Genomic DNA, 22,255 nt, shown 5'->3' on the forward strand with positions numbered 1-22,255 from the left:
TCAATTTTCCACAATCGAGACTTAAAATAGAAATATCAAGTTTATATTGTCGCATTCATCCCGAAATGTTTGATAAATCAGTGAAAGAAACATAAGGTCCCATAAAAGGTCTGAGTCAGTTTGGAATGCTGGGTTCTGAGTTAATGAACAATTTTACAAAATGTTGCATGTGCTAAATCTCAAAATTTTAATAACAAAATGAGAGCAAAATATTTAAACATACACATGAATTTATGAATTAAAATTCACACACAAATGGTTTTTATTTGATTAACATTGTTGTCCTTGTGTTCTTTTACTGCTCCATTAACCTAGGCCTCATCAGTTTGATCCAAGCACAAAAAAACTTTCAAAATTTAAGAAAGAAAACAAACCCAACATAACTTTAATTCTACTATGGTTACTTAGGTGTAAATTTTATAAATTTGTTTTTCAGTTCACCACTAAAGTGAGAATTACCAGGAATTGGGAAAAATATATAAATGAGCTGTGTTTCCAGCTCATCTATTTTGACCTTAAATGTGAAATACCACATTGAATTCCTGAAACAACATCAATTAGGAAGTAACCTTTTGAGTATATTTTCTGGTTTCTTTTTTACACTTTGGCACTAGAAATCAGTTATTCATACATATTTTTGTTGTCAGGAATTTGCAAGACAAAAATTACCATTTAGTGTAATTTGTTTTGGCAATAATGAAGTTGCTTCTTCTTATAGAAAATGGACAAAGGACCTTAATCTTTACAAAGAGTTTTATTGAAATAATGTTAATTTTGTGATTTCCCCATCAGATGTACCTTAGAATTCAGTTCTGGTCTGAACAATATAATAAAACATTTTTGGACAAACATGCAACTCAACAGGGCCCAGCTTGAAGACAGGATGGCAAAGATTTCCATGGCCACCGTGTACTTTCCAGTGGAACTAAGAGAAGCTGGGATGTAGGAAACCCAGACACTGAGGAAGGCTAGCATGCTAAAGGTGATAAACTTGGCTTCATTGAAACTGTCAGGAAGTCTTCTGGCCAAGAAGGCAACAATGAAACTGATGGTGGCCAGGAGACTAAGGTATCCCAGCATGCACCAGAAGGCTGTGGGTGAACCCTCATCACATTCAACAATGATAATTCCTGGTTTGGTTTGTATGTTGTTTGTTGGGAAAGGAGGGGCAAATGAGATCCATGAGATGCACACAATTAATTGTAAGAAGAAGGATACAAAAATTATCATATAGGAAACCAGAGGCTTAGCCCATCTCTTTAAACTGCTACCAGGTTTTGTGGCCATGAAGGCAAAAACCACCATGAGCGTTTTGGCTAAAATACAAGATACACAAAGTGTAAAGACTGTGCCGAATGCAACTTGCCGAAAAATGCATTTCTCACGCTGAGGGTAACCTATAAAAGCTAAGGAGCTGAGGAAACAGAGGGACATTGACATTAGGAGAAGACAACTTAGGGAGAGGTTGTTTGCTCGGACAATAGGGGTATTTTTATAACACATGAAAAGCCCAACAATAGAAATTGGCAGCAAGGATGAGAGAACACTTGTAGCAGCTAGGGCAGCACCCAAAGGCTCTTCAATGGAGAGAAACTCTCTGTTCTTCAGGAGACATGTGTCTTTCTGGTCATTGGGCCACATATTCCATGGACACTTGAAGCAGTCAACTGAGTCTAAAAGAAAAGATACAAAATATAGTCACCCAATTAATATGAAGTATTTGACTAGGCCTGGCATGCTTCTGTAAATAACTGTAGTAAATGCACCTGTTGTGTTGGAAATCTCTCCCAAAGGACACAGAGCACATTGAAAGCAACATACAGGCATATCTCTACTTAACACTTTCCTAAATCCTGCAAGACAACTCTGAGTGCAGACTGAAACAGGTATCTGCAGGACAAGATAGAACATGCATTAAACATCAATTGACAATATATTTTTTTTTAAACCAGCAAGTAAACCCTTAAGCAAGCAAAAATTATGCAAACCAACATTTAGCAAAAATACACTTGAAATTGAGAATGTTATAAACATTTAGAAACTTACTATACACTTGGTCAGATTGCATTGTTGGGCACACCTCTCACTAGCAGAGACTTTTTCAGCCTCCCCCTCTCCCTCTTAAGGACACATGACATGTGTGACCTTCTTAGATTCAGACTAGTTCACTAATGACAGAAACAGGGAATAATTGTGATCCAGCAGAAGAGAGTGAACCAAGACCCGAGCCTGCTCTTTATGATCACACTGATAAGATTCCCTCTCTTCTCCACCTGTCAGGATGTTGCAAGGTGAAGAGATAATCCAACTACACATGTGTAAATCTGACAGGCATGCCAAATATACTTTTCAAACATTCCTAGGGATAGGACACTGATTGGTTAGATCAGTGTCTCATCTGTAGCAACTTAAAGGATCACTCAATTGCCCAAATGGGCAAAAAATAAATAAAGAAAAAATATCACTGCTTAGTAGACATCCTCATGTCTCAGGGGACCTAATGGAAATAGGCTGCAATCCTACCTGGCTGTTTGATGGCCAGTGGGTTGTTCCATAGTTAATTTCTAAAAGTTTAAATTTGTCATGGCCCATCAATTGAAACGATATTAGTGATTATAAAAGAAAAGAAATGTAAAAAACAAAACAAAAAAACATTGGGCAATCCATCTTTCATTACACAAAATAACTAATATCAGATTATTTTCCCTAGAACAGTGGTTCTCAACCCAGTTCTCAAGTACCCCCTACCAGTCCTGGATTTAAGGATTACCCTGTTATGTCTAAAGTGTTTTTGTTTTTTCCTGAAAACACCTTAGACACAACTGGGTAATCCCTAAATCCTAGACTGTTAGAGGGTATTTGAGGACTGGGTTGGGAGCCACTGTTCTATGGATTACCTGGATGAGGTAGCTTGTTGGGGTGAAGGAATCAGAGCAAATAAGAATGAAAGTAGTGTTACTGTTGTTTGTAAATGTTGTTAGCAAGAGAGTGGACATATTGGTCATATGCTGCTCTTAATGGGGGGCACAATTTTACTGAGATTTTCGTTTTCTTTTAATATTAATTCAATTGAATATTGATTTTTCAACTCAATTATCTATTTACCTACATGACAGCCACTAGTTAAGGGATGTCCACTTCTTGCCCAGCTGCTTTACCACAGCAGTATAATTCCTCTTCAAGCACTAAGTAGCACAGAAACTGCATGTATACAGTATCTCAGGCAGCAGTAGCATATTACCCATAAGGTGACCAAGGCGGCCATAAGGTGAACGTAGGGCACAGTTTCAGACAGGTCATTTAGTGTACTTTTCTTGAGTCGCAAGTAGATCAACAGACCTCCCTGCATGGCCCTGTGCTCTCTCACTTCATTGATGGAGGATTGTGGTCAGTACCAATATCAGGTACAGACCACTTTTAGAGCAGTCCCTGATGCTTCTGGATAACATAACAATCATTCTCATACACAATATTCAGTCAACACACTCACCATTTACAGAAACAGTCCAAGGCTATCGGAGGATCCGCAATCTTCCACCCTGCCTAGGGCCCTCAAACCTTAAAAATCCAGCTATGACTTGCAGTGGAGGGCCCTAACTTATCTAATTGATAAGCAGTGCTTCAAACTCTAAATCAAAACCAGCAAGTCCATCACAAAACTCTGTTAGGTCTGTGTTGGCCTTTGTTGTTGTTTTCTATCTAGGCTAACGCTGATTTTTTTTCTGCAAGAACCAGAGCCATGCACCCTGCTTGTCAGATTTTCCTCTTATGTATTATATATAAGTGCTTAAACCACTCATTGTCGATTACCTGGCTATAGGAATAATGACCGACTAATGAGATCAGTATTATTTCTGGGTAACTGCCTGGAACACAGATATTTCAGTGTAATGGATGGAATTACTATATGAATGCAATATCTATGCTCATATTACAACAAGCAGATTGTTTTGGTTTCTGGATAACCATCAGTGGCATTTCTGAGGTGTCTGCATCTGACATCATTTCCCATTGTCACTCTGGATGCATTCCGTCCCTTTTTACAACACCAAGGGTGTTGTGCGTTTTTTTCAAATAATATCTCCTAATTTTATCAGTGACTACGTTTTTTTTTTTTTGCACTGTTCATTTTCCCATATTACGGCCTACACCGCCCAGGGTTTATTGCCATTTTTGCGTTCTTTTAGCTGTTAAATGAACACTTGTGGCACTGTAAACACTTTGTATCATCTTTAACCCCTTAAAGACCAAACTTCTGGAATAAAAGGGAATCATGACATGTCACACATGTCATGTGTCCTTAAGGGGTTAAGGACCACTAACTCTCCTTGCTGTTTGTTTCTCTCATTCCTGTCTTTAATAGTTGATTCTGTGCTAAACCTTAAAATCAAAGTATTCACTGACAGCCTGGAATTGAGAGCTCAGTGCCTGCTGCCCAGTGCCATAAACAGATGATGGCAAAATTAAAATAGCAGGTGATTGCTTCATGATAAACATTATATATATAAAAAAAAATGCTGCCCCACTTAGTTGCAGTCCAGCATGGCTGCTAGGTTTGACTTTAATTTAGCCATATGCAGTATTAGTCATAATTTAGGATAGCTGAAATTGCAGTGCACTTCTTTGTACAACATAGCTATAGTTCCTTTTAAATAGTTGGTGATCATTTATAATCTATTACTGCAATCCTTAAACACAGTGTAGCTTGTAGCGTGCATAAGTCCCTAAAAGTACCCTTATATTTTGTGAAGTCACCTTATGCCCCAGAGGGATTATTAGCTTGCAATATTTTTTTTGTTTACTGTAACTTTTATTTTTTATTTTATTTTAAAACAAAAAAAACTAATGTTGCATGCATTGCTACTATTGATGATTTGTTATCATTGCTAATGATTTATGTGTACTTGATATCAAAATGCTACTCGTTGTGATGCAAATAAACAATTAAAGAAAAAAGAAAAAAAGGTGTGGCTTTCTGGATACCACCCTGCTAGCAGAAGACCTTATGATGGTAACACAGCTTGTTGGAAATGCAAAAGGAAGAGTCCAAACATAATTACTTTCACAGTATACCTGTCCTTCATAAGATGACCATTGGACAGCAGTTGCATTGATATGAAAGACATTCTCTTTAGCCTTTGTGGTATCATAGCCACCAACTTTTATGTGCCTTATTGTGCCATCTGCCCTCATTTGCCAGTTTACAATATCATACACTGCAGGTGGGTCACCATTCATGTCGAAGAAGTGTTCTTGTCCATTGTCAAGCGTCAACCGTACTTGTTGGACATAATATGATAGCTGGAGGAGAGATCAAAAGACTATCATGCAACATTTATTATGAAGTTACATTCTATAAAACTGAAAAACATATCTCTGAATTTTGAAAAGCAGTTAGCAACCAATCATTGTATCCATATTTCCTTTATTCATAGTCTAGTCAATCACATCCAAGTAGGAATCTTTTCCAAAATATTAGAAATACATATTTTGGGTTTGAAGAACTTAATCCTTCAGACTTATTTTAGGTATAGTGAAGGGAGGGCTAGAGTTTTAAAGAGGATGGTGGGGGGCGTTGGTGGAATAGAGGATAATTCGAGGAGGCACAGACTTAGCTAAGACTGAACTGGATCTAAAATCACCAATTTCTTTTGTTCAGTACTACTGCCAGCTGTGATGTTGAACTTTCTTTAAAACTTTTTTTTATCATTTATTTATTTAAATGTGGGAAGAGCAGAATATTCTAGAAAAAAAAGTGTTTTCCATGTTTTATAATTAATTGAGTTAACAACTGTTATCACAGAATTACAGCAAAAAGCAGCTTCTGCCTCGCTGTGTCATTCCCATCATTCTTATCGCAATGAGAATAGGGAACCCACTTATCACTGTGTCAGTCGAGATTTGAAAACCACTGTGCTAAGTATGCCTGTGATAATTAATTGACATGGATGATGAGTGGTTTAATCAAGTTACCAGCAAGGACAGTGCAAGAATAAACCTTTCACTGCCTTGGCTAGACTAGTCTTTGCCATGAGTGGTCACTGGATAAAACCGTCTCTGTTGGGACTGTACAAAAACTATATGTAAGCATTATGAGAATCTGCAACTAATTATATGTCAAAGGAGTAGTCTATGCTCCATAACCACTACATGATGGTGCAATTAGGCTGCAGGGACTGTCCTTTAGTTCCTGGTCAAAATAGTTTTCACCAATACTAGGAGTCTCCAAGGCACCTGAAGCTTAGGCTCCTGCACACAAGCATTGCTAATTCAGAAATTCCATTTTAACATTAGCAGTATTCATTTCATCTTTATTTGTACATGTCAGGGTACCTGCTGTTTCTACCTCTGTGGAGGTGAGAAACGTGGACGTTCTTCCTCGCAAAAGGGTTGAGTCACTCGTTCCTCGCGGTTCCCTCGGTCGTTTACACGCCGGCCGCGAGGGATCCACTTCCTTTTATGACGCGGCGTTCAGTAGCCGACGTCATGACGACAACCCAACCCGATCTGTCAATCAAGACCCAAGCACGAATGAGGATTCGTCGGGGGCGTGATTACCTGTTTAGAATCAGGGTATAAAAGAGGGCTTTCTACGGTTGTTCATTGCCCTGTCGTGGTTCTAGCTTGTCTAGTCACTCAGTGCTCTCGTATTCTGTTAAGTTTCTTTGGTTTTGACCCGGCTTGTCTGTTCTACCTCGTTTACCTCTATTACCCTTTGACTCGGCTTGTCTCTCGTTTACCTGCTCTCTCGTTCCCTCGACCTCGGCTTGTCTTTAGACCATTCTTTTCTACTCTTATGTTAGTCCGGCCATTCTAAGGTCCGGTATACGTACCCTGTACCTGTTTGTACTCTGCGTGTTGGATCTGTCAGGGTACTCACCTGTGAGACAGACGGCCAGACGTGGTCGCTCCTGGAATTCCCAACAGGGGACTTGAACCGGGGTACTTATCTATCCCAGTCCTGCTCTCTGCCTCTGAGCCACAGCAGCTTTACCAGAGACTTCTGATTCCGGTCTTGTTCACCCTGGCTTGGCTACTACACCGGGGGCTGCACCTTGACTTGTCTGCTTCTCACCTGACTCTGATCTTCATCAGCAGGGTATTTAAACCCAGCCTCGCCCTGCACTCATTGTCAAGTCTTTGATCTGTGTTCCTGTGTCGTACCAGTGTTCCTGTTTATTCTGCTTCGTATATTTGACCTCGGCTTGTGACTACGTTTATTCTAACCTCTGGCATCCTTTGACCTCGGCTATCCCTCGACTATCCTGCTGGTTCTGCCTTTGCCTGTCCTGCGAATTTGGTACTGCATCCTGCACAGCCCCCGTGCACAGACCCACAGGCCAGGTGAATTCTTACCTGACCACCTCGGCCTGTGGCTATCTGCAAGGGTGAGCGACATATCTGCGCTACAGACTCCCAACTCAGGTAAGACCCTGACAGGATCCCTGTCCCGATCCTGACATTACGACAGGGCCATGGATCCTGCAGGTACAAACACTCAGGTTGGTCCTTCCGATTCTAGATTTGATGCCATGGATCACAGAATGGACCAGATGGCTCTAGCGCTGCAAGCTTTATTATCTCGATCTAGTAATCCACCGGAGGAGATGCGAGCTACGTCCATCTCTCCTGTAAGTTCAGGTCTAGAAGTAGCCACTGTAGGTGCTTCTTCCCGTATTACACCCCCTGTACGTTATGGTGGTTCTCCGGAGAAGTGCCGTGGTTTCTTAAACCAAATTGGTATTCATTTTGAATTACAACCTCGCTCTTACCCTACAGATAGGGCAAAGGTTGGATTCATTATCACACTCCTCATTGATAAGGCTCTGAGATGGGCTAATCCTCTGTGGGAGAATGAGAACCCGTTAGTCTATAATTATAATGCCTTTGTCGCTGCTTTTAGAAGAACTTTTGACCCTCCAGGTAGAAAGGTCAATGCAGCTAGATTACTATTGCGCCTTAGACAAGATAACCAAACCCTTGTGGATTATGCACTAGAGTCCAGGTCTTTGGCGGCAGAAGTTAAGTGGAATGAACAGGCCTATATAGACGTATTTGTAAACGGATTATCTGATTTAATCCTAGACGAGGTGGCTACTAGAGAGCTCCCTGAAAATCTGGAGGATCTAATTTCCTTTATTTCTCGTATTGACGAACGTTTAAGAGAGAGACAGAACACTCGTGATAATATTCGTAGACCTTCCTTTAAATTAGCGCCTTTATTTCAAAGTCCTAAAACCACTATCCCAGTTTTTTCTGAACCTATGCAAATAGGCAATACTCGCCTCTCAGAAGAGGAGAGACAGTACAGAAGAAAGGAGGGATTGTGTATGTATTGTGGAGTAAGAGGGCACCTTCGCCTAAATTGTCCCAATCGTCCGGGAAACGCTCGCACCTAAGTTTCTCTAGAGGACAGGCCTTGGGTGTTTCTATTTTGTCCTCTATACACAATTATAAGGATCACTTATCACAGGCTTCTACTACCGGTTTCTTTAGCATGGGAGAAGGGAGTAATAAAGACTATGGCATTGATAGACTCCGGAGCTGCTGAGAGTTTTATCGACCAAGTTTTTGTTTTGAAACACTCTATCCCATCTCAGCTAAGAGAAACTCCCTTGACCGTTGAGGCCATTGATGGTAGACCATTATCTGAACCTGTGATTTCTCATGAGACTATACCTGTTATTTTGACTGTTGGTATCTTACACGAGGAGGATATATCCCTTATGCTTATCTCTTCCCCTTCTGTTCCTATAGTTCTGGGGTATCCATGGTTAAAGAAACATAACCCTATTATTGATTGGGAGCTAGGGGAGATAACTTCATGGGGCCAGGGTTGCCAGGACAGGTGTTTACAAAAGTTCTCACCACTTTGTATAGGTAATACACCGGTTAACTCCACCCAGTCTACAGACTTACAAATACCGTCTCGATACATAGATTTAAAGGCAGTCTTTGACAAGAAAAATGCTGATACTTTACCTCCACACAGGTCCTTTGATTGCAAGATTAATCTCCTACCTGGTACTATGCCCCCGAGGGGCAATGTATATCCTTTATCCACTAAGGAGAACTTAGTCTTAGAGGAATATATCCGTGAGAATCTAGACAAGGGATTCATTAGGAGATCATCCTCGCCTGCCGGGGCCGTTTTTTTTTTTTGTGAATAAAAAGGATGGCACGTTAAGGCCTTGCATTGATTACCGAGGTTTGAATAAAATAACTATTAGAAATGCATACCCAATTCCCTTGATTACTGAGCTCTTTGATCGTTTAAAGGGTTCCAAGATTTTCACCAAGTTAGATCTCAGAGGGGCGTATAACTTGGTGAGAATTCAGCAGGGAGACGAGTGGAAAACAGCGTTCAATACTCGATATGGGCACTATGAGTACACGGTAATGCCTTTTGGGCTCTGTAATGCACCGGCAGTATTTCAGGATCTGATCAATGAAGTTCTTAGGGAGTTTCAACAAGATTGTGTTATTGTATATTTAGATGATATACTAATACACTCTAGAGAAATTGAGACTCACCACAGACAAGTCAGAAAGGTATTGCGCAAACTCCTACAACATGGGTTATACTGCAAATTGGAGAAATGTAGTTTTGATCAATCTCAGATAAACTTTCTTGGTTACGTGATTTCTGGGGAAGGCTTTAAGATGGATCCGGATAAACTCCAGTCTATTTTAGATTGGCCATTACCTAGGGGTCTCAAGGCCATTCAGAGGTTTATTGGATTCTCCAATTATTATAGGCGCTTCATTAAAGGATACTCTTCCATTATTGCTCCTATTACCAATATGACCAGACGCCTTAAAGGAGTGGAGACACTTATTGTAGGGGACCTTGCATCCTGTTACTATTCTGACGGATCACAAGAACTTGTCTTATATTGGGGAGGCCAAGCGCTTATCCGCCAGACAAGCTCGTTGGTCCTTGTCCCTTACCCATTTCAATTACGTGCTCACTTATAGACCTGGTTCTAAGAACTCTAAGGCCGATGCTTTGTCTCGCCAACATGAACCTTCTACTATATCTGAGACGGTTTTCTCTTCTATAGTTCCCAAGTGCAATATTATCGCCAACACTAGCCTCAGGATTCATTCTCCGTTGCTTGCCGAGATTATGAAGCTACAACATCTGGCTCCTAGACAGAGTCCTGAGTCACGGCATTTTGTTCCTGCTGAACTCCAACTGGAACTGCTACAATGCTTTCACAATAGTAAGGTGGCTGGGCATCCTGGTATTCGTAAGACATGTTCCTTAATAGCCAAAGATTTCTGGTGGCCCACCTTACGTAAAGATATTAGGGATTTCGTTGAAGCATGTGAGGTCTGTATGAAGACTAAACGACCTCAGACGCTTCCATGTGGGCTTTTGCATCCCTTGGAAATTCCCGAGAAACCATGGACCTGTCTGGCTATGGACCTCATTGTCGATTTACCTGTTTCTAAAAAACAGACTGTGATTCTCACGGTGGTTGACAGGTTTACTAAGATGGCTCATTTCGTGCCCTTACCTAAACTTCCATCTTCCCCTGAATTGGCTGAGATATTCGCTAAAGAGATATTTCGTTTACATAGGATACCTTCCGAAATTGTTTCTGATAGAGGTTCCCAATTTGTTTCCCGTTTTTGGAAGTCATTCTGCTCTCAAATGGGTATCAAATTGAATTTCTCTTCTGCCTATCATCCCCAGTCTAACGGAGCTGCTGAACGCACTAATCAAAAGATCGAACAATATTTGCGTTGTTTCGTTTCCGAACACCAAGACGATTGGGTTGGTCTGATTCCTTGGGCAGAGTTCGCACACAACAATCTCGTTTGTGATTCTACTCGTTCTAGCCCCTTTTTCATGAATTATGGCTTTCATCCCTCCATTCTTCCCTCGGTTTCTCCTTCCCAAGGAGTACCGTCGGTTGATGTTCATGTTGCCAATCTGAGGAAGTTGTGGGATCAGACTCGACAAATTCTTCTGCATAATTCCATGTTGTTCAAGAAACACGCTGATAAACATAGAAGGGCGGCTCCAGTCTTTGCTCCAGGGGACAGGGTATGGTTGAGTACCAAAAACATTCGCTTGAAGGTTCCGTCTATGAAATTCGCTCCTCGTTACATTGGACCTTACAGGGTTCTGACTCGAATTAACCCAGTTGCGTATCGCCTGGCTCTTCCATCTGCCTTACGCATTCCTAACTCCTTTCATGTTTCCTTGTTGAAACCCCTAATATGTAACAAGTTTTCCTCCACGGCATCCTCTCCTCGCCCTGTTCAGGTTGAGGGACAAGAGGAGTATGAAATCAATTCCATCATCGATTCTCGTATCTCCCGGGGGAGGTTACAATATTTGGTTGATTGGTAGGGATATGGTCCTGAGGAGAGGTCTTGGATACCTCAGGAGGATGTGCATGCGCCTCGCCTCCGCAGGGCTTTTCACTCCCGTTTTCCATCTCGTCCCGGTTCCTTCCGCCCGGTGGGCGTTTCTGAGGGGGGGGTACTGTCAGGGTACCTGCTGTTTCTACCTCTGTGGAGGTGAGAAACGTGGACGTTCTTCCTCGCAAAAGGGTTGAGTCACTCGTTCCTCGCGGTTCCCTCGGTCGTTTACACGCCGGCCGCGAGGGATCCACTTCCTTTTATGACGCGGCGTTCAGTAGCCGACGTCATGACGACAACCCAACCCGATCTGTCAATCAAGACCCAAGCACGAATGAAGATTCGTCGGGGGCGTGATTACCTGTAGAATCAGGGTATAAAAGAGGGCTTTCTACGGTTGTTCATTGCCCTGTCGTGGTTCTAGCTTGTCTAGTCACTCAGTGCTCTCGTATTCTGTTAAGTTTCTTTGGTTTTGACCCGGCTTGTCTGTTCTACCTCGTTTACCTCTATTACCCTTTGACTCGGCTTGTCTCTCGTTTACCTGCTCTCTCGTTCCCTCGACCTCGGCTTGTCTTTAGACCATTCTTTTCTACTCTTACGTTAGTCCGGCCATTCTAAGGTCCGGTATACGTACCCTGTACCTGTTTGTACTCTGCGTGTTGGATCCCTGTCCCGATCCTGACAGTACATTGGTTATTGGCTGAGTGAGTCACCTATCAAAATGTAGATGAAAATGATAGTGTTAATGCAGAAGTGGAATGTTGCCATTAGAAATTCCATTGAGATGCCTCAAAAAATAATTGAACCAAGGACTATAGGATGGTTCTTGCTGCCTAATGACAAAACATTCACATGTAGTGGTTATTGTGCCTATACTTTCCCTTTTAAAGGAAAGCTGTAAGCACTATAACCATTTCAACTCATTAAAGTGGTTAAAATGGACAGTGATAGACTGAATATGGTCAAATGACACTCTCAGACGATCACTGCCATTGTTGCTCAGGAGAATGCTTCCTCAGTAGGACAAGCTACACAGAGGGGATGGGCTGCTGATATATCTCATTAAGCATTAAAACATTAAAAATAGTTTAATGTTCAAATGATGGCTGGCACCATAGGACTTCAGACACAATAAGCAATTCAAAGTGATGAAGCAATTACAGTGACTACAGTGCCCCTTTAATGATTAATTTACACAAACCCAGGCAATTCTGCAGAATGTTAAGTTATTTTCGCACATGTAGAGATCTGTACCTGCCATGGTTTAAAGTCATGAAAGTCAGGGCAGCTCCCATTATAAAATGGTCCTTTGTCTTTTCTGCATTTTTTCATATCATCTAAAGATTTAGCTATGACATGAACTGCCTTATAAAGGTTATAGGCACTTCGTAAGTTAGATACATCGTAGAAGCTGTCCTGGATACTCTCCATACTCTCATTTCCTGTACAGAATGTGAAATTATCCCATGAAACTGTGACGTTTGTGTGGTCACATTTTTTACACCCTAAAGCTTTTTTCCAGAATATGTTTGTCCATGGATCCTCTGTGTTTTTAAAGGGGTTAATGGAGTTCACAAATTGTCCAAATCCTGGGATTGTTGAGCTTTGGAAGGATAAACCAATAGCTCCAGACAGCAGTGAAGAATATTTGTTCACTGATAACATTTTTGAGATGGACCAAGCTTCACTGGCCACAAAAAGTTTGCTTGTTACATTTTGCCTCAACATCTCATCCAGAAGTAGCATAGTCTCACCATCTGTAGTAAAAACAATCACAACTTTTGCTGTTGATTCTTTCACAATCTTTGTTAAGTGAGGAATTTGTTCCATACGATTAGTTGTTATATATTCTGTGAATGCCACACAAGCTCCACCCCTGAGGATTTCCTGCTTAAGGGCTGGAATGCCTTGATGCCCATAGTCATCATCCACAGCCACTAACCCAACCCACGTCCAGCCAAAGTGTAACACCAACTGTGCGAGACCCTTGATTTGAAAGGCATCACTTGGGACAGTACGGAAGAATGAGGGGAAGTGTGTTTTGTCACTCAGGACAGAACTGGTTGACAAGTAACTTACCTAAGGCAACAAATAAAAAAAAAATTCAATTATACCATGTTCATTGGTGCCATATGATATTAAAAGTTTGTGCAATGTACCCAGTTTAGAGATATCTAGTAAAACTTGCTATTTTTGTCTAAATACACATAGATATAAATAGATGTTTAATGCAAACATTTGACAGTACGTATAATTAAAAAATAGATTGTTTAATGCAAGTCAAGAGAGGTTAGCTTTCTGTATAAGATAGAATAATACAGGAATTATCATATAAAGACTACCAAAAAATTATTTCCACTATATAGTTATTGGTTTAATGATTTTAAAGTTTTTTTAGGCCTTTTTGATGTGTTAATACAACTGACTAGGCATGGTTCTGCCTTTTTTCCACGTGATATTTGGATCCAGAATAGATCACTAAACCATTGTTATAACTGATAAAATAGCAGTTTGAATAAAACAGAGCTGGGTATGTCACAATCATAATATACTATTATTATTCTAATACCTGTGGGTATCGGTATAAGCCCAGCACGTGAGCATTGAGAATAGAGAAAGAAGACATGGAATGTCCAATGATGGAGGACACAGGGGATAATTTCTTGCAAAGGAAATTTGGGACTCCCTGCTTCTGACCTGTTAACATCTTTAAAGTTCCATCCAGCTCTTCTTGGATTCCTGAACATGAATCATAGACTTGGAAACCCAGAGTTAGGTTAGGAAGTAGAGTGGGGCTCCGGTTGATCTCGTCAAAAGCAAACTTCATGGCATGAAACTGCTGAAATACTTCAAAACTAAATCTACGAATATAATGAGTAAAATTTCTTTATACTCTGCAAACAATATTATTATTTGGGCTTTAGAATAAGTATTATATCTAGAATTACGCCATGGGTAGACAAATGGAAAATTAATGAACTACTATGTCCTATGGGGTTATAACAATGTGTACAAAAAAAGTTGAAATAAATTAGAAAGGAATGTGTTACAAAATAAGGACATGGTTAGGTGTTAGGGGGAGTGACAATGAGCCAGAATGGAGGAAACAAAGCTGTACAATACAAGACAGAAGTCTTACATTTTGCAAGATCCCTGTGGAGGACGTTCCGTAAACATGATTTTATGGTATTCTTTATAAATATGAAAAGGGAGCACTACACCTATTAAGATATCACCTTCCTCCAACATCTCAACCAAATCAGATCCGTGAAGACTGCATCCTTGAATGTCATAATGGGATGCTGGAAAGAGGTAGGACAGGATAATGGACCACATAGACATAAATATTTTAAATTTCACCCTGAAACAGATTTAAAATATAAGTGTGATATGGGTGCAACGTTTTATATATTCTCTATGACCACACTTTATGTGTAAATACTGTCAGTCTACCTAACAGTTATGCTAAAGAACCAAGCCCACTTCATTGTTCAAAATCAATCTCTTTATTCTTCTGTATTATTATGTCTTCTCCATTGAATTCTTTACATTCTACAAAGGTGTGGTAAAGTAATACAATTTCTTGAGCATTCAGCGCGTCCTTATTTAGTTTGCTTAGAAAGTCCCAGCCACTTAAGTATGAAAGACCTAGACACCTACCTTCTTTTTACGTTGAAAACCTTATTATTTATGATTTCAACAAGGAAATCCAAACAATAACTAAAAACAGCCTAAAACAATGCAAGTTATATGCAATATATCAGCCTTAGTTTCCCTCACATTCCAGCCCTAGTGTACTTTTGTCTGGAAAACAAATGTGTCTACTGTAGTTCTACTCTTTATCTCTTTCTCACACAGAGAGGCCTCACCAGTTTCCCAGCCCAAACAACTGCACAGGCGTACATTTATCAGTGGGCTCTGGTCTCCTGAATGGAGTGAGTACACCCCTTACATTTTCGTAAATATTTTATTATATCTTTTCATGTGACTACACTGAAGAAATGACACTCTGCTACAATGTAAAGTAGTAAGTGTACAGCCTGCTTAACAGCGTACATTTGCTATCCTTGCTAAATAACTCAACACACAACCATTAATGTCTAAACCATTGGCAACAAAAGCGAGTACACCCCTAAGTGGACATGTCCAAATTGGGCCGAATTAGCCACTTTCCCCCCCTAGTGTCATGTGACTCTTTAGTGTTACAAGGTCTCAGGTGTGAATGGGGAGCAGGTGTGTTAAATTTGGTGTTATTGCTCTTACACTCTCTCATACTGGCCACTGTAAGTTCAAAATGGAATCTCATGGCAAAGAACTCTCTGAGGATCTAAAAAAAAAAAAGAAGAATTGTTGCTCTACATAAAGATGGCCTAGGCCAGGGATAGGCAACCTTCGGCTCTCCAGATGTTGTGGACTACATCCCCCATAATGCTCTTACACACATAATGCTGGCAAAGCATCATGGGAGGTGTAGTGCAAAACATCTGGAGAGCCGAAGGTTCCCCACCCCTGGCCTAGGCTATAGGAAGATTGCCAAGACCCTGAAACTGAGCTGTATCACAGTGGGCAAGACCATGAAGTGGTTTCACAGGACAGGTTCCACTCTGAACAGGCCTCGCCATGGTCGATGAAAGAAGTTGAGTGCACGTGTTCAGCGTCATATCCAGAGGTTTTCCTTGGGAAATATACGTATGAGTGCTGCCAGCATTGCTGCAGAGGTTGAAGGGGTGGGGGGTCAGCCTGTCAGTGCTCAGACCATATGCCGCACACTGCATGAAATTGGTCTGCATGGCTGTCGTCCCAGAAGGAAGCCTCTTCTAAAGATGATGCACAAGAAAGTCCACAAACAGTTTGTTGAAGACAAGCAGACTAAGGACATGGATTACTGGAACCATGTCCTGTGGTCCGATGAGACCAAGATAAACTTATTTGGTTCAGATGGTGTCAAGCGTGTGTGGCAGCAACCAGGTGAGGAGTACAAAGACAAGTGTGTCTTGCCTACAATCAAGCATGGTGGTGGGAGTGTCATGGTCTGGGCCTGCATAAGTGCTGCCAGCACATGGAAGCTACAGTTCATTGAGGGAACCATGAATGCCAACATGTACTGTGACATACTGAAGCAGAGCACTATCCCCTCCCTTCGGAGACTGGGCCGCAGTGCAGTATTCCAATATGATAACGACCCAAGCACACCTCCAAGATGGCCACTGCCTTGCTAAAGAAGCTGAAGGTAAAGGTGATGGACTGGCAAAGCAAGTCTCCAGACCTAAACTCTATTGAGCATCTGTGGGGCATCCCCAAACGGAAGTTGGGGGAGCGCAAGATCTCTAACATCCACCAGCTCTGTGATGTCGTCATGGAAAAGGACTCCAGTGGCAATCTGTGAAGCTCTGGTGAACTCCATGCCTATGAGGGTTAAGGCAGCGCTAGAAAATAAGGGGTCCAATTTGGACATTTTCACTTAGGGGTGTACTCACTTTTGTTGCCAACGGCTTAGACCTGTGTGTTGAGTTATTTTGAGGGGAAAGCAAATTTACACCGTTATACAGGCTTTACACTTACTACTTTAAATCGTAGCAGAGTGTCATGTCTTCAGTGTTGTCACATGAAAAGATATAATAAAATATTTACAAAAATAGATACTGTAGGTAGCCTTAGAACAATGACTCGTGAAACAAAGATTCCATTATTTATACAGACGACCATATTGAGTTTATGTTCATGTAAAGTCATATTTGGTTATCTGCGTTCACCAAAAGGCCATCATATACCTTACAAATACCCACAGTAGGGTATCTGAGCATGGTTTTAGCATCTAAATTAGATTACTATTGTTACAACAATGTGTCATTCTGCGATTATTTTAATATTAAACTATTTATGCCAATGATGAACACACAAATGAAAAACGTAAATTATATGAATTTTTATTGCTTTTATGTATCCCTGGACACAAATCAATACATAAATGTGTCCTAATTGTACAAGTTAGCTGTGAATAACATATCTAAAAATATACGTAGGGTTCTCTGGAGCTCTCTGGAGCTTCATACAGTCTTCATCTTTTAGAATATGCGAGACACAGACAAAGATACGCACATCAACTCATCTCCACATTATCCTCAATATATATCATAACTTCATTAAACATCATTCATACTTACTTCATGTTATCCTCTGCCTGGATCTCTGTCACTTTTGGCATGGTTGAAATGAATTGCCATTTTATATAGACATAAATTCCCTTGATGCTGTAAAGTAACTTGTGCTCATCTGTTAATTATGTAATTTATGCTATAATTTCCCATAGCGATACATGTAAGGGACTCCGGGATAGCTCAGTTCACATGAGTAAAAAAATGGGCAAAGATGTGGAAATGAGCAGTGTAAGTGGCATATAATAGAATGATGTTCATATGTCCATGTTTAATAAATTGCATGATTTGGTTTACTCATTATACATTTTAGCCATCAGTGACCTTGCATGCAGGGACTCCATAATATTTAATGGACTTGTGAACTTGTTGAAGATTTGGCTCGGTCCAGACAGTTTTTCTGAAAATAGAATATTTTTTGAGACCCCAGTATTTTGGCCAAATGTCAGTACAGTTTGGCAGAATTTCAGAACAGAAATTCCGATTCGGAATTTGAAACAGAAGAACAAAAGAAGACATGCAAAAGGGCAAAATTGTGTTTTGCTAAATGTATACATGACATTTATTTTGCAGTACAATGGTAGGAGCATTTTACCCCATTTTGGTCACAGATCAAGTGAGAAAAAGTAACCAATAAAGTGAAAAACAGAAGGAGCAGTGTGTTAGTGTGTGTGTGTTTGTTAGTGAGTGTGAGTGTGTCTGTTAGTGTGTGTGTCTGTTAGTGAGTGTGTTAGTGATTGTGTATGTCTGTTAGTGAGTGTGTATGTGTCTATCAAATAGTGTGTCTTTCATGTTTTTGTCAGTAAGTGTGTATGTGTGTTTGTCAGTGATAGTGTATATGTGTTTGTCAGTGAATGTGTTTGTCAGTGTGTGTATGCCTGTCTGTCACTGAGAGTGTGTGTCTGTCAGTAAATGCATATGTCTGTCAGTGAATGTGTATGTCTGTCAGTGTGTGTTTGTCAGTGAATGTGTGTGTCTGACACTGAGTGGGTATGTGTCTGACACTGAGTGCAGGGACGTTTTAGCCGCGAGGCAAACAAGGCATTTGCCTTGGGCGGCATTTTCCAGGGGGCGGCAAAAAAAGCCGCCCCCAAATGCCCAGGGCAAATGTCTTGTTAGCCTTGCGGCTGGCGAGGGAGCACTTCCTCAGAGCTGTCTGCTCAGCTCCCTCGCGCGCCGCAGAGTGAGGCTGGGAGCCGGAATATGACGTCATATTCCGGCTCCCAGCCTCACTCTGAGGTGCGCAAGGGAGCTGAGCAGAGTGCTCAGGGAAAGTGCTCCCTCGCCAGCGTCGCCCGACCGACAGCCCAGCAGCCACTGGACCCCCAGGGAGATAGAGAACCCCCCCCGCATTCCCAAAGGTAAGGAGGCTGGGGGGGTAAATAAAAAAAAATAATAAAATGTGTTAATGTGAGTGTGTGTATGTATGTCTGTTAGTGAGTGTGTCTGTTAGTGAGTGAGTCTGTTAGTGAGTGAGTGTGTGAGTGTGTCTGTTAGTGAGTGAGTGTGTGTCTGTGTGTGTATATGTCTGTCTGTTAGTGAGTGTGTGTGTATGTCTGTTAGTGTGTGAGTGTGTCTGTTAGTGTGTGAGTGTGTGAGTGTGTATGTCTGTTAGTGTGTGAGTGTGTCTGTTAGTGTGTGTAAGTCTGTTAGTGTGTGAATGTGTGTGTATGTCTGTATGAACAAAATGTTCATAAATTTAAGAATCGATAATTGGATAATTTTGCAAATGTTGAAATCAATTAATCCAATAAAAAAACTATTCTTGGCTCATAATCAAATTCTCTCTAAAGCTCCTCTAGAAACGACTAAACTATTTATAAGGGACCTTGAGTTAACCGAGTGGCTAAGAAAAAATATCGTAAAAATTGGCCAACTAGGATCTAATATTTCTCCTAATTCTTTTTATGAACTCCAACAGAAATACGATCTGCCTAATAAAGAAATATTTACATACTTAAGAATTGTCAACTTTCTTAAATCAATCCAGATAATAGATCAGTCTCCTTTGGATACGATCTTGTATGGATAGCAGCCTTTAAGATCATCCAAAATCAGACAGATCGTTTATAAATCTACCCCAAAAATAAATACTATCCTAAAATGGGAAGAAGACCTAGATTTTACCATCCCTCACCACTTATGGACAGAGTCTATAGACTATCTCAAAAAAGTCAGTACATTGTATAAATATCTTAGAAAATTTCTGTAAAATTCTAGAGATGGTACTTAGTCCCTTCCAGACTATATAAATGTATGCATCAACATACAAATCTTTGTTGGAGATGTAATGGGGAAGTGGGAAAACATATATGGTGGGACTGCTCAAACTTAAATTCGATAAAAGACTTTGTACTACACCTTTCTAAAGAATTAGACCTAAAGATATCAGACTTGACTATTGAGAACTTTCTCTTCCATATAAATATTAAAGGTCTAAGGAAATATGAAAAATACCTAATGATAAACGTACTAATGGCAATAAAGGTTTGTATCTCAAGATATTGGAAGAATACAAATATTCCGTCTGTAACAGAAATTTTTGCTCAAATTAACCATCAAGGAGTTATGGAAAAAGCTATTTTTTTAATAACAATAATATTTTGAAATACAATAAAATTTGGTCCAGATGGTTTGAATATTATAACAGATTTGATCGATCTTAAGCTATCCAACTGGGCACGAAAGGTAAACTTATAGTCGCGTCTGGTTTTGATCTTAATCAATCTTAATTATTTAACACCACTAAACGATATTCTTCTCTTTTCGCCCCCGCAGCGTGCTAGGGGGTCACCCCTCCCCCTCGACAGATGTTATCTAAGGCACATTATATCCATGTTCTGTTGCCTATTTTGTATTTTATGTGTGTATGACTCTGTGTAGCCTCTATGACAATGAGAAGCATAACAAGAAAAACTGTTACAGTCCCTCCTTGTTATAGGAACTTGGAGGAACCGTAGTCATATAGCCTACTCTTATTTTAAAAAGTGTCAAATAATAATTTGTACATTGCCATTATTGTATGTATAGGTAGTTATTCATGTCATGTAAACATTAATGTATAATGCAAAAAGAAAATGTTTACCTAAGAATTATTACTGTAACATGGACACTTTTGATTGTTATGTTTTTTTATATGGAAATATAACATATAATACAAGAGTACATGAAGCATTGCCACTGAGGGCATGACTTTCCAATATTTTACAATGTATGGGTATACTAAGATACACCCTACACCCACCCGGTTCGGAGCTACCAACGACCTCGAACCTACCAACAGGGCCGCCATCAGGGGGTGACAACCATAACGGTTGTCACGGGCCCGGCGGCCCTGGGGGGCCTGGCCGCCCGGGCCCCACGTGTAGCGCATGCTGATGGGGCCCATCGGGTGGCCCACTCACTTAGGGCCACCCGATGGGCCCTGTATCTTCAGGGGCCCGGTCAGCGCTGCGGCCGTGCAATAGCGCGACCGGGCCCCTTAAAAAAAAAAAAAATCCCAACCGCAAAGTACTGCTGGGAGGAAGTGCCCATCACTTCCTCCCAGCTCCCTCCCCTCCCCTCAGCACCGCGCGGGAGGGAAGAAAGACAGGCCGCAGCCCGCAGGAGCCACGCCGACTCCCATCAGCCACAGCCTTCCACCTGCAAAAAAAGGTAAGAAAAATTAGCTGTATTTGTGTATGTATGTCTGTGTGTATGTCAGAATGTCTGAATGTCTGTATGTATGTCTGTATGTCTGTATGTATGGCAGAATGTCTGTATGTCTGTATGTATGTATGTATGTCTGTATGTCTGTATGTATGGCAGAATGTCTGTATGAATGTCAGTATGTATGTTAGAATGTCTGTGTGTATGTCAGAATGTATGTATGTATGTCTGTATATATGTATGTATGTCTGTATGTCAGTATGTATGTTAGAATGTCTGTGTGTATGTCTGTATGTCAGTATGTATGTTAGAATGCATGTGTGTATGTCAGAATGTCTGTGTGTATGTTAGAATGTCTGTGTGTATGTCAATATGTCTGTATGTATGTCAGTATGTCTGTATGTATGTCAGAATGTCTGTGTGTATGTCAGAATGTCTGTGTGTATGTCAGAATGTATGTGTGTATGTCAGAATGTCTGTGACTATGTCTGTGTGTGTGTGTATGTCAGTATGTCTGTATGTATGTATATATGCCAGTATGAATTAATGTATGTATGTAATGTCGTTGTATGTATGTGTAACTCCTCATGCATGTGTGTCTGTATGTATGGTAGTATGTGGCTATCTGTCACTATGTATGCCTGTGTGTCTGTATATGTGTGTATGTCTCAGTATGTGTGTTTCAGTATGTATGCCTATATGCATGTATTTCTGTTTCAGTATGTGTGTCTGTTAGTATGTATTTTTGTGTGTGTCTGTGTCCTTTTGTATCAGTGTGTGTTTTTGTGTCTGTGTGTATTCCTGTGGGCGGGATTTGGAGGCGGACCCTGTGGGCGGGATTGGAGGCGGGCCCCAGGGGGCCCAGACCCTGAGCTGAGTTAGGGGCCCCAAAATTTCTGGTGGCGGCCCTGCCTACCAATACCAATTCCAACTTAACTGTTCTTAGTGAACTAAAACTATCGTACCGCTGAACAAGCGACCTACACCCAAACTTTTCTGTCCATCCCCCGCCAATGTGAACAAATGGGTACTCCATACCAAAAAGGGGAGTGAGGGTGGAACAACAACAGGTAATT

General features: G+C 40.8%; 1 protein-coding gene across 1 annotated transcript in view; it reads right to left on the reverse strand.

The window, feature by feature from the left end:
• Positions 1-768: 768 nt before the first annotated feature.
• The window catches only part of LOC134601917 (extracellular calcium-sensing receptor-like), a 34,480-nt gene continuing 12,993 nt past the window's right edge, over positions 769-22,255 (reverse strand). The window contains exons 2-6 of the mRNA XM_063446423.1: positions 14,516-14,678; positions 13,946-14,237; positions 12,631-13,455; positions 5,061-5,301; positions 769-1,673 (exon numbers count right to left, since the gene is read on the reverse strand). Of these exons, the coding sequence (XP_063302493.1) occupies positions 769-1,673; positions 5,061-5,301; positions 12,631-13,455; positions 13,946-14,237; positions 14,516-14,678 (2,426 nt within the window). The remainder of the gene's footprint in view (positions 1,674-5,060; positions 5,302-12,630; positions 13,456-13,945; positions 14,238-14,515; positions 14,679-22,255) is intronic.

Source organism: Pelobates fuscus, chromosome 3, assembly GCF_036172605.1.
Source record: "Pelobates fuscus isolate aPelFus1 chromosome 3, aPelFus1.pri, whole genome shotgun sequence".
In the NCBI taxonomy this organism is placed as follows: domain Eukaryota; kingdom Metazoa; phylum Chordata; class Amphibia; order Anura; family Pelobatidae; genus Pelobates; species Pelobates fuscus.